General features: G+C 53.1%; 5 protein-coding genes across 5 annotated transcripts; 3 read left to right on the plus strand and 2 right to left on the minus strand.

The window, feature by feature from the left end:
• Window positions 1–16: 16 nt before the first annotated feature.
• Window positions 17–1,411, plus strand: PG994_009272 (uncharacterized protein; the record flags this gene model as incomplete). The annotated part of the gene is made up of 1 exon (XM_066860681.1): window positions 17–1,411. The coding sequence occupies one exon, from the start codon at window positions 17–19 to the stop codon at window positions 1,409–1,411; it is 1,395 nt and encodes a 464-aa protein (XP_066714270.1).
• A 1,262-nt stretch (window positions 1,412–2,673) lies between these two features.
• PG994_009273 (uncharacterized protein) lies at window positions 2,674–3,410 on the plus strand (the record flags this gene model as incomplete). The annotated part of the gene is made up of 2 exons (XM_066860682.1): window positions 2,674–2,791; window positions 2,878–3,410. 2 exons carry the CDS (start codon window positions 2,674–2,676, stop codon window positions 3,408–3,410), a joined length of 651 nt encoding a protein of 216 aa, XP_066714271.1.
• Window positions 3,411–4,465: 1,055 nt separating this feature from the next.
• PG994_009274 (Sporulation protein rmd8) lies at window positions 4,466–7,590 on the minus strand (the record flags this gene model as incomplete). The annotated part of the gene is made up of 6 exons (XM_066860683.1): window positions 4,466–4,770; window positions 4,959–5,616; window positions 5,690–6,262; window positions 6,352–6,405; window positions 6,916–7,071; window positions 7,300–7,590. Coding segments are annotated over 6 exons (2,037 nt in total), but the record flags the coding sequence as incomplete, so codon positions are not given.
• A 459-nt stretch (window positions 7,591–8,049) lies between these two features.
• Window positions 8,050–9,386, minus strand: PG994_009275 (uncharacterized protein; the record flags this gene model as incomplete). Its single annotated transcript, XM_066860684.1, has 2 exons — window positions 8,050–8,245; window positions 8,293–9,386. The coding sequence occupies 2 exons, from the start codon at window positions 9,384–9,386 to the stop codon at window positions 8,050–8,052; spliced, it is 1,290 nt and encodes a 429-aa protein (XP_066714273.1).
• A 976-nt stretch (window positions 9,387–10,362) lies between these two features.
• PG994_009276 (uncharacterized protein) lies at window positions 10,363–10,863 on the plus strand (the record flags this gene model as incomplete). Its single annotated transcript, XM_066860685.1, has 2 exons — window positions 10,363–10,443; window positions 10,474–10,863. The coding sequence occupies 2 exons, from the start codon at window positions 10,363–10,365 to the stop codon at window positions 10,861–10,863; spliced, it is 471 nt and encodes a 156-aa protein (XP_066714274.1).
• Between the last annotated feature and the right edge of the window lie 1,940 nt (window positions 10,864–12,803).

Consider the following 12,803-nt stretch of genomic DNA (forward strand, 5'->3'; position numbering starts at 1 on the left):
CCCTGCAGAGGGCAGAATGCCATCATCACCTCGAATTGAAGAAGCCTCCGAAGAAGAAGATGATGAAGAACCTTGGAGCATCATGGCACAGAGCCTAGAAAGTGCGAGAGAACCATCAACACAGCCGGCGAACGCAACTGCTCGAGACCCTACGCTGGTACCAATATCATTGTTGGGTGGCCCAGCGGTTGTCATATCACCAGCCATATCAGTTGACCAATCGGATAGTGATGTGCCAGCATTCGAACATCTTGGTGATGCGGCCCACGAGACAAATTATGCAGAGACTCACTATCAGCCTCGATCTCTGCAAGAGGAGCAATCCAGTGGCAACAACTCGGAGAGATCTTCATCTTCTACGAATGGGGAAGCTCGCCCCCTGACCTCGGCGATGACGACTCCAAACAGTTCACGGCCACATTCCCGCAGAGGACACTCAGTGGATATTGTTCCGCGGTCTACCGTTAGGTCAGCACTCACACAAGCCGACGAAAGAGCAGCTCAAAAGGCCTACAGAGCATCGATAGTAGATTCACCTACTGGAGGACGCGTTTCTCGCACGTTCAATCCTGACGCATACATCCAAGATGATAGTTGGAGCCGCACCGCCCTGCCGATCGACCACGACACCCATTCTGTGACGTCTGCACGCTCGCACCGACTAGACGCAATGGCCTCGACGCCCTCGCCGGCGGGAACGCCTACCTCGGTAGCCTTCGCTGATGAGTTGAAAGAGGGAACAGAAGAGTCGGTACAGGTCCCAGAAGCGCCACGGCGGCAGCCCCTTCCTCCCAAGGCACATTCTGCGATAGACCTACATGCAACCAGTTTCCTACCTCCGCTCAGACATCAACCTCTCTACCCAAGGAAAGCCAAGATGAGAGGTTTATCCACCACCAGTCTTCCTACCAGCCTTCCGAATTCTCCGCCTCCAGAGCTCGGTACGGAAGCTCCAGCTTTACGGCCGACTTCGTTGAAATCGTCGCGGAAGAGCAGCTCGACCAGCCAAGACTCGCAGCAGAATCCTGCATCGGCCAGTGCTGCCTACCTTCAAGAAGCTCGAAAGACGGTGCCGGTTCACCCCTTATCTTCCCGAGCACTGCGCCCGGTCTACCCGCCAAAGGGCACCCTGCCTCCCGCAGCACGCCCGGCGTCACCGGAGCGGAGAGGTGAGCCGCTGGCCAAGATGCTCGTCGAATGTTGCAACTGCAAGTTCTTCCACGATATGCCCTCCCGGGTGTACGAGTGTATGGCGAAGCCCGACTCGGTGGTCGAAGACAAGCTGCTCGGGGTCTCGGCGACCATCACGACTATGGTCAAATGCCCTTGGTGTGCGCACGGCATGACGACGCAGTGCTGCTCTGGCTACGCAGCCGTTGTATATCTGAAGGAGAAGCTGCATGGTAAATGAAGATGCACGTCAGTACGATTTTGGGGCTTTCTCGTATTTATTTTCTACTTGGGCCTTCAATAGGGATAGTGAGACGATGCGGGTATGCCGGAGCTCCCCTTTTCTCCTCTTCTCATTTGTTCATATGACTGACACATGATGATGCACTTTTTCCGCCTTCTCTCCTTTTCCAGTGTCGGTTCGAACGTTACATAGCGCATTGTCCTTGCATTCGCCCGGGGAAGGAAAAGAAAAGTCGATGAGTTTATTTTATTTGCATACATGCGTAGATGCTCCTTGCTCGTACGGGGAAGCATCGAATGTGGAACGTTGCAGTTTTGTCATATACACCCGCTTGACATTGGCGCGCGCATCGTTTATACGAACAGCCGTAGCACAAATCTGTACATTGTAAAACATATTCATAGCCCAGAAACAAGGACTTTCAGCTTGTGCACATAACGCCAGTATATGCTATGCAGTGATTATAGCCGGTTCGGCCCGCTTTCGAGATGCTAGGCGTCAGAGAGGCGAGGCGTCGGTGGCTGGTGTAGATATGTTATTGGTGGTTTTAGGTCAGCATTAAACATATCGCGTTGGGGTGGTAAGATTCCTGGGCGCCGAGGCTGCTACTATCGCTTTTCCATTGCATCACGACATATTGAATACGAGAAAAGCGTGTCATCTGGACGATCATGTGTATTTTCTTTTGAGTCAAGTCCTAGTGCTCACCAAGGTCAGGGCTGGATACGAGGTTGCCCTTAGTAAGAAACATGCTGCGATACCAAGCGACTGGTGGGATTCTGCATCTCGCTCGCTTTCGCACAAGCAGCGAGGGCGGGGTTGCACGTAGATCGTCGTCGTTCGTTTCCTAGAAGCACGAGATCTAGGGAGGCTAGCTAGCCCCTCCCAAATAGAAATGGTCAAGACATTGATGAGACACTTCAGCTCCCAGCAAAGATTTCATCATCGGCAGGCTGCATGTCGGTCTCCATCTCAGTACATGTAGGTTACCAACCACCGAGCCACTTACCTACCTCCTTCCGCGATCGTACTTACTCCACACCCAAAGAAGCCAAATGTCGCAGGATCGCCACGCACTATTGAGGAACGAAAGACGGGTAACGTAGGAAGGCATTCGACCATCGTATAAGTAGGTCGCTGGATCGCGCTCTCATTCAGCCAGAGACAGAAGCAGGTCGCACAGTTCTGTCTATCCACTCACTCACTCACCTACATCGGCGACACAGTTCTCACCATAATCGAAAAATCACTATCTTACGATGCTCTCCAAATACTTCACGGCTCTGGCCGCGTTCGCCACCGGTGCCGTCCTAGCCGCCAACCAGACCGGGCCATATCACATCCACATCACGGGCAAGACGGACAAGTCCATCGATGGTAAGAACTGGTCTACCCTTATTCTTCCCACTGCGCCTCCTACGCGCACACGCAAAGAACCCAGGAACTAACAAGGCGATCCCTAGGCTACGGCGCATCGTACCACGCCGGCGCCGCCATCGAGGCGCTAGTCTACCTGGCGGGCCCCGCCAACGGCACGTCGCAGGAGTACTACTACGACTACCTGTCCTACAACCCGGAGACGGGCGCGGTGTCCCAGCCGGGCTACCTCGTGTGGCAGCTGCCGCTGTCGGGGCCCAACGGGACGACGTACGTGCCCGAGGCCATGATCCTCGAGACCCAGGGCAACTGGGCCTCCAACGTCGCGCCCGCCATGTTCTACCCGGGCGACGAGCAGGGCGCCGCCGTGAGCTTCTACGACGACGACGCGGGCGCGCCGGCCAACCACTCCGTCTACCTGACCGGCCGCGACGACTCGGGCTACACGGACGCGCGCCCCGAACAGGGGCCCGGCCCCATCGTCGACGCCACCAACTGGCACCTGTGCTACCAGTACGTCGGCGGCGGCTACTGGTACGAGACGGTCTCGTGGGTTTTCTCGCTGCCGCCGAGCAACCCGACCTGCCGCCCGGTGAACCTGGCGCTGGAGCTGATCTAGGGAGCGAAAGGGGGAAGAGATCCGACTCTATACCTACATCTGAAGTGTAGTTTTATGTTGGATGTATGTGATGGGATTAATGAGATCATGTTTATTGATGAGTACGAACTCGTAATGTTAGCGGTGGAGGAACATGGGTGGGCAATGAACGATATTTGCCCTCCCAAACCATTTCTTACCATCTCACTCTAGCCTAGCCAGAATAATGTTTCTATTACTCCACGATAAGTTGAATAAACAACTCGGCAGCCCGTGAAAACAATCATTCGTCGGAGACCGTTACGGGAGATGAACCGGGTTTAGTAGTGGTAACGCCCAGAACTGAGGGTCGCCCGGCGCTTAGTGATCTAACACCGGAACTATAACATGATGGATTACTCTAATCCTCTTGACTAAGACGGATCAATGTGCGGCTTCAAGATGTCTTATACTGGGCAACACTGAGGATGTAAGTTCGGCATACTGATTTATATGGCTTCTATTTGTCACGGCTCTATTCTTCGCAGTCAGATAGAAAGGGTTATCAATGACTGTTAGATATTAGGGGAGATGGGAATTCGACTTAGTCCGCATCAAGGAGCCCGAGGAAGCTGGGAAGAATCCTTGGAGTGTTCGCAAGTATAACCGTATCTTGACCTGGAGCGATGGCAACCCTCGCATCATGGAGCCGATGAAAGACGCACCTGTGGTCACGAGGGAGCAGACACTGGCGGTTGCCTGATGTGGAAATAATGGGCAATTTGTATTTGCATTAACAATAAAGACTCCCGTTGAGTCGAAATCCAAAGCACAAGCAAGGCCACTTGTCAGTACTCCTACATAAAACAGAAAGCCTCGTAACGCCGCCTGATGTCCACTAAGATGGGCAAGCCCTCCCATGAATGGTTTGTGTTTCCCTCTTTCGGAAGGGTATCGCGATCGCTTTCTGATAATATGGTAAAATCAAACGCCATTCACGCTAGACAGTGTTTCCCTTGTGTAACCGTAGAGAATGATGGATGGGGAAAATCTCAAATACCCGCGAACGTGGTGCCGACGTAATCAGAGCCACATACCGCACCACGCTGCTGCTCGCTCAAGCCAGCGCTCCACAGCTTCAGCTCGGCCAAGCTCGCGTTTCCAATGGCGCCATGAAGCTTCACCCTGAGGATGTCGGCAGCGTTTCCGTTCCCTCCGTTACTGTTTTCTTTCTCCTTGCTCAAGATGGCGAAGCGAAGCGCAACCTCCGTTACCGTGACTAGGATACTGATGATAATTAGGACGATGACGATCCAGGTGATTGCGCTCATCTTGGCATCGGCAACGGAATCCGAGAGGATTTCAGCCAGGTCCAGGAAAACGCGACAACGCTCGTTGAGCACTTTGATGCGGGGGGTCAATTTCCAGGTACTCCCGAATGGCGACATAAAGGGGATGTAACATGGGCTCGGCATCCCAGAAAAAGTTAGGAACATCGAGGATATTCGAAGCTGTTGCATCACGAATCAGTAACCCTTTCAAGACTGTCTCGGCAAATGCTTGGTTGGAATGCTTGACTGTGCCACTTACATAGATTGATGTCGACGCGGCTCTTGAACAAGCGTCCTAATATCTTGAGAATCTCGGTCCTTGTCATACTCAAGTCACCGGTTAAAGCCAACCGCTTAGGCACATGTTGGGCGTTGAGCATGGTCTCGGACATGCGCTCCTCAAAGAAGCATAGCTTGGTACTTTGGGCAATGGCATGGCTGATGGTCAGCTTGACCATATGGTCGGATCGCGGCAATAGCGTGATCATGTCGTTGAAAATCCGGGGTCGCTTAATATTAGCGTTGTACTCGAAATGAAATTCCTCCGTCTCGAAGTCGTTCTGCTCGAGGGGGCGTGTGACGAGCGACACCCCTGACTCGTTCTCGGCAAATGCGAGATCAGCCAAAATGTTCTTCTCCTGCTGCTCGGTAAAATTCCAGAACACCACCACACCATAGGAAAAGACAAACATCTCGGCAAATTGCTTAGCGTCGGGCGCATGATGATTGGTGGGATTATTCGAGGCTTCCTGCGCATCATAATTACTATCGTCAGACGCAGAACGATGATGGCCGTTCTCGCGAGTCGGGCTGGGACTTTGGCCGTAGCCGTACTCGTCGTAGTAACCCATGTGCTCGTCTCTCTGCTCGTTTCTCTCAATCTCGAGATCCACCACCGTCTTCCCCGTGCCCGGTGACTTCAAGATTGGCCGACTTCTAACTCGGTATCCATCCGTGCCAGGTAAGAGCGGGATGTGATATACAGTGTACAAGCAGTCGTCGTATAGTTTCGTCTTCGCATCGTGCTTCTTTGCGCAAAAATTCCGAGGTCGCCTTAATCTTGTACGATTGGGCCGTGCAATAGGCCGTCAATCTGGAAAGCTTCTCGGCTCTCTGCACTTTGGGTAGGCGTTCGGCATAACTCTTTCCTCGCAATGCGCCCCGTTTGTTGAGCATATCACGCTCGTCGTCCTTCAGAGGCCTGTCCTCTTCCTCGATCATGCCGTCTCCCTCGTCATCCAAGATCTCTTCATCCTCATCTGTCACCGGCAGCAAAACAAGCTTCTCGCTGATTCTCGAGGTTCGTGAAGGTATGTTGTGTTGGCCTGTCCGCGAGGCGAGATTGGGTAGGCCTCCACCACTTATCCGGCGGGCGCCGCTGACTGCACGAGGAGAGACCCCTGGGGGAAGTCGAGGTTGACCGGAGGGGATTTCTGAAGCATATTGTAAGACATTGTCGACGGAGATGAAGCGCATCGATGACATGCGTGGAGGTGCTCCAGTTGCTGTTACGGGCAATGGCTGTGCGCTTCGAGAAGCAGGTCGCTGACGCGAGTCGGTGACCTAGTTATCAAGTAGTTAATAAGTAGGCCTACTCACCCAAGATTGCACTGGGATTGAGAAAAGGGTAGAAAAACATCGTTTGGTCTTACCAGCATCGACGGGCCCCGTCTTCCGGAGAACAGACATGACGGAGCGACCAAGGTCTTGAGAGGACAGTTAGGGATGATGGAGAAGCCGGGCAATTTGTATGGTAACGATGGTTACAAAGAGAGCATTATGATACAGATCGAAATTGATTCGGTAACGTTACAGCTTCACGATGTTGTATGTATGAGCTGCCCCAAGAACTCCAAAGCAATGTTGCTTTTGAATTGATTGATCGGGAAGCGACGCAACGTACGCAGTGCAGTCCGTTCAGCGCATTGAGACTTTGCAACGGCTAAATGCACCAGCCACAGATGACCTCACTAAAAACCGAAAAGTTGGGCAGGGGTAGCTGTCAGCCACAGAACGCAGTCGCAACATGACACAAACAACATATTACATGCAGGAAGAGAAGATGTCTTTTTATTGACTTCATCTTGCTGTTGCTAACTAATACAAAAGGGCCATACCTTCCTAGAAACCCTTCTTCGAGGCTGTAGCCCAGCGGCAGCATCTGGGAAGCATTGGGTCAGCTCTGAAAGAGACTGATCCTACAGATGATGGCAGACTTTTTCAGCACTCCCTTTGCTATTGGCCAGACCGCGCCCGTAGGTTTTGTCGCCGCTGCCCTGGAGGTGCCATCCGCTGGCATAGTTACCGGGTGTTGATCGGCATCGGGTATCGATTTCGGCCATGTAATTGTCTAAATCAGAGCCGAGACAGTTCTGGGCAAACGCATAATTACAGATATAAACCTGCACTGTGCTTTCACAGCCAATCCATACTATCCATCTGTGTTGGGGGAGCTGATCGCTTTGTATCAGCAGTTGTCCAAGTTTACCAAGTCAAGACCTGGGAAAGTGACAGGGAAGGATTGCTCTACCCACCATCTCCCCTCTATCGCACCAACCAGACATCCTCCCCGCCACGTCGTGGTAGCATGACTCGCTAACCACTTCACCGTCAATACAGTCCCATTGATCCTTGGTGCGAGGAGTGAGGCGAGAGTAGTTGGTCACGGCCGGATTCGACGGGTTCGCGGCGATAGAAGTGGTGTTACTTATTGAGTCATCGGTGAGATTGGTATGCACGAAAGGTTTGCCATTCTCGTCGACGGCAATGATATAGCCACCATCAGGCAGCTTGCTTAGGAGGATGTCGACACCGTTTGCTTCGACTGGGGTGCCAGAGACAGCCCAGCACAAGACTAGTAGGGAGAGAATGGTGCCAAACAACGAAGGCATGTTGGTTTGTGAAAGGTATGATGCTGAAACGATGCCGAGAGGATTATTTCTATATAGATGGCGAGTTGATGGGAGTTTTAGAGAGTAGAGATTGTGATAAAAAGATGCTCCATGACTTGTATGCCTCTCTACGTTGGTGATATCATCATGTGGATTTGATATGATTTCCTGGTCAGTATCAGCAGTAGCTCTTGCCATCACGGCGCTACATATTGTCACTTCCTGTATTCCCTCATGAGAGCTACTGCCTCCAAACCCAACAAACATTGCACACGGTAGAACGCTCTCTTACGATCGGAAAGCGCGTATTGATAAGTCAAGGACCACTGCAACTCGGGCGATTATGGTATACAAACAAGCGTCCAATGCTGTCAGAGTCATGGGGGTCTAGTTTGGCGTTTCCCAATTTCTAGGTACTTTAGTACCTATCTTCAATGTTGTGGCCCCTACATTCTGACCTCAGGGGATCCTGAGCACATCGTCCACATGGACGACCTGTCCCGTGGCGATCGACTTGTTTGCCGCAATACCAGTCAGAATGGACAAGGCGCCATCGATATGGCTTGCTGCCCGCATATAGGCATCTGTAGTAGGCACGCCGAAGAGGTCGTTGAGCAACACCGCATCGCCACCCCGTGAGCTCCAACCCCGGCCGCTATCTCAACCTCCCGTGGCTTCTCGAACAGTGGGCGCAGAAGTAACGTCGTCCGCTCGATGCTCCCCTCCGCCGCCTGTTCGCCGCCGCTATTGGCGTAACTGTTTTCCACGACTTCCAGCTCCAGCCGTCCGCCCGTGCCGTTGAAGCTGACGCGAAACCCTTCCCAGGGGGCGTAGGCCGTTAGCGAATACGTCATGACGGCCCCGTTCCGGTACCGGACCAGCAGGCTCATCGTGTCTTCGATGCTGATGCCGTCCGAGAACACGCTCTGGTCTCGGTAATACGCATCCTCGTGCTCGGCGTCGAGGTAGAGCGCCTTGAGCTGCTCGTGGTCCTCTAAATGCAGGGCAAAAGGGTCATTCTTGGCGGCCTCGCTCCCCCGTGCCCGCGCGTAGAACTCCGTGGCGCCGCGCCGCTCGGCGTTCTCGCGGCCGTAGAACTTCAGATCGCCCTGCGCGTACACGGTGGCCGGGCGGGTCTGGAGCCAGAAGTTGACGAGGTCGAAGTGGTGCGTGCTCTTGTGCACCAGCAGCCCGCCGCTGTTGCGGCGGTCCCGATGCCACCGCCGGAAGTAGTCGGCGCCGTGCGACGTGTTGAGCATCCACTCGAAGTGGACCGAGGTGACGGTCCCGAGGGCGCCCGACCGCAGCAGCTCGAACACCTTGGTGTTGTGCGGCGCGTACCGGTAGTTGAAGGTCACACGCACCCGACCCCCCTGGCCCTGGCCCTGGCCGCCTCCCGACGTCCGCTCCACGGCGTCGAGGATCTCCCGACAGCGCGGCACATCGATGGTCATGGGTTTCTCCGTCACGACGCTGCAGCCCAGCTCCAGGGCGCGGACGATGTATAGGTTGTGTGTGCGGTCGATGGTCGTCACGATTACCTCGTCGGGCTTGGTGTCCCGGATCATCTGGTCAAATTGCAAGGCCGGATATGTTGGAACCGAGGCATGGCCCAAAGCCTCCAGCTTGGAGTTCGCATAGGCCATTCGGGTTTGGTTGGTATCGCATAGCGCCACAATCACGGACGTTGTCGAGAAGTCTTGGGCGATGGCCGTGTAGTAGAAGATGGCACGACCCCCTGTACCCACGATGGCGTACTTCTTCTTCCGGTCAACAGCTAATTGTGAGTCGGACATGATAATAACTCTTAGCTTGTCGATATTTTTTTTCTACCTTTTACTTCGAGCTCGAAACGTACCTACAAAACATACCAGTGGATGGATTGTGGAAGTAAGAGTCCGAAGAACATCACCGGAACGAACTCATCTTCGTCGACAACTACGCCGAATGAAGCCCATCTTACCCCGAAACCCGAAGGATGTTTCCTATGAAAAGTGCGGGGAGCCCAGACTATAATGCTCCACTGCTGAATGTCCTCATTGGGGGCTGAAACTCCCAGCATCGCAGGAGAGCCTCCCTGCCTACTCCAACAATCAAAATGGCAAATGAAAGACCGGCATCAGCTCTACTAGTATCTCGAAACTCATTAGCAAGAGTGCAATCAGTGGAGCTCAAGTGCTTTGGATCAGTTGCTCTGCGTTCGCACAGCTTGTGATGCAGCCCCTTTAGTCGCCATCCTACTGGCCAAGATTCCCTATGGCAAGCCGGACGGCAAATCCACCGTCGTTGGATGGGGCGCTTGTGATGCTGCTATGACATTCTGTAAGCGCCGAGGTGATTGTTGAGCTCCTTCGAGGCCATGATCGCGCCTCGCGTGCGTAGCCGTCAAAGCAGATTATGCTGGGCCAGAGGCCCGCCGAGGTGCGTAAGGTGAAGAGCAAATATGTCAACCTTGTCGACGAATCCAGGCAAAGAAAAGGGGTCTTGACCGACGCAATGCAGGTAAACGGTGCAAGTAGTGGAATTGCACACTCAATGACCAATTTAATAAGCGATACCGGACTCAATGGTATCAATGAATTGGAAAGAAGCATTTCATCTTTATTTGTTGAAGCGACGCTGGAGGCCCTCCTGAGCGGGTAGATAAATTTTGTAAGTATATCCTGCAATCATATTATCGAGTATAACAAGCTTCAGCTTCTTTTTGTTCCGAGATATATAAGGTCCAAAGAAGACTTGAACCACTTAAGTATGCAATCGTTTTGCCATGTCATGGCAATTGATCCAAGAATCCCAACTCTTCTTAGCCCTGTGGTTGATCGGCCAGAACTGAAGCGCTTGTTTCGTGAAATAGTAAAGGTCCGGTCTGCACTCGAGGTATAGCGCCCACGCCTCCTCGCCTTCCCCGCGCTTCTTTTGCTCTCCATCGACGAGCCAGTCGCGCGCGGTGCGCCCTTCTTCGTCGAGGGCCGCGACGTCGCTGCCCTTCTCGGCGAGGAAGGTCAGGCAGGGAAGCACCTCCTGAAGCTGATCCAGGGTTGTGGCCCGCCCTCGAACCAGCCGCGGGACTGTAGCCTGAACACGTTCTCGCAGAACGTGTGCAGCGGTGTCCCGAGCGCTGTGCCGCGGCCCCCGCTGACGTCGACCTCGCCCCGGTCGATGAGGAAGTCCAGGATTCTGCGGCGGCACCGGCAGAGCCCCTTCTTGAATTTGTCGGAGAACGCCAGGTCTAACACGAGCCGCAGTGGCCCCGCCCGGTCTTCTGAGCCGTAGCGGTTTTCGGACGCACGGCAAGCGTCTTGCGGGGTGTAATGGTATAGGAGTTTGAAAAACCCCAGCCAGGAATTTTCCAGGCGCGCCTGACTACAGCTGCAGTCCTCTAGGAATGCGAAACTCCAGGCTCGTCTCCCCCTTCACTGGAATTAGTCCATGTGACTCGGTAGTCCTGGACCAACCTCTTTACTATATATGCCAGCGTCCTTCCTTTCCTGGAACTGCCGGACCGTAGAGCATACAAAAAGTTCCCAATAGGGTAGTGGATTTGGCGCTCCTTTGCATTTGGCACTTTTCCTACGCTCCACCGAAGCACCAAGTTGATGATTTCTACGCTGACATTACAAATCCTCTTTCGAGGCAATGCCGCATCCAACGCCATCTCCAAAACCCCCTTCGTTGCGTTTCTTCCGCTGAATCCGAGATCTCCATCGTGGGCCATCAGAAACTTCAGGCCCCTGGGGTTAAAACATATGGCAGTTTTAAACCAGTCCTGACACGTCGCATGATTGGGGGGGCCGAGGCGTCTCATAAGATACTCTAAGGTATCATTAGGAGTTTCTTTGCGGAGGGCGATATCGAAAAGTCTCTCGGGGTCATCAGCAAAAAAAGGGAGGGCTTGGTAAGATTTCCGTGAGATACTTAATCACATCAAGCTCCCCTACTTGGACCGCCATCATGAGGAGAGTTAGCCTGCCTATCTGATGGAAGCGCCAATCTTCGAGTGGTATTTTGAGATTGGATAGCCATTTGAGAAATGTCAACTTCTGGTGGGATGCTGCCTTACCCAAAATCGAGATTTGGGCGAGGTTACCCTCACGTCTGGCCAACACTGGCATTTCTGGGCGCAATGGTCTGGGCCTCTTGGTGGAATCCAAGTAGAAGGAGAATGTAGCCTCCTTGGGGTCCCATGGCGCAAACCCAGCATCGACTGCTTTCCGCAGGACTTCCATATTGCCATAGGAGGTGGCATTTATTAGGAGGCAGTTGAAGGGATCCGAAGGTGTCTTGGCTGATTCGCGCACCTTTCGATACCACCACCATGGAGAGCAGAGTGTGTGAAGATCTCTGCAGGTTTGGGATAGTTTCCTCAGAGATGGGGCCGTGAGGTTGGACATGATTTCGTACCAGAGCTCCAACGGGAGCTCCGTCAAGATCAAGGACATGTTTCAAAGTACCTAGATCCTGTTGTATAAGGCCATGGCGAGCATCAGAAGCATTTTTGTCGAGAGAAACCGTTGCGACAATGTCTTATTTGGTCCACAATCTTATTAATATATCGTTAGCTACTTACATAGTGTGTGATGTCCATGGATTGCTTCTGAGATTTTGCTATAGTGTTAGTGTTAGTCGTTACCAAGGGTCCATCAAATCTTTAATGATCAAACCTCAACGGACAAACTATCGTGTCGATATAGGCCCCCTAGTATCAATCAATAAGTACGACCAAAAGACGGTACCGGCGCCATGATAATTGATCCGGCGAAATCAGCGCCACCGGACCGTTTACCGGCGGCAGACGATGCGCTACAGATATATGCATATCCGAAGGCTGGGGCAGAAGCATCCCTAGAAAGGCGCGCGCGTGCGTGAAGTGGGACAAGCGACATGGAGAAGAGGCATAACAATAGGGAGCAGCAAAAGGCATGAGATAGCTAGTGCCTAGTCAACTATCCCGTACTCGGCTTTCGCAAGAATGCCTATAGAAGTACCGTGAATAGTCCAAAGTTCGCAACGAGAAGAAGATGGATGTTGAAGAAGGGACTTGAAGACCCATTTCTTTCAGCCTCCTGTGGCTCGAGCTTGGAGAAGCTTGTTGCCGATCGCAGACTACTGTTTGAGGAAGGTGGGGGCAGGGTCTGTTCGTTTGTTGGAAGGGTTTGGGGGGTGGAGGGGTAATTCGGTGTTTGTCCCTGTAGTAGCACCGGAGCTGAATGCCT

This window comes from Apiospora phragmitis (genome assembly GCF_038363925.1).
Source record: "Apiospora phragmitis strain CBS 135458 chromosome Unknown utg000008l:1.0-3514335.0:1.0-3519231.0, whole genome shotgun sequence".
NCBI lineage: Eukaryota > Fungi > Ascomycota > Sordariomycetes > Amphisphaeriales > Apiosporaceae > Apiospora > Apiospora phragmitis.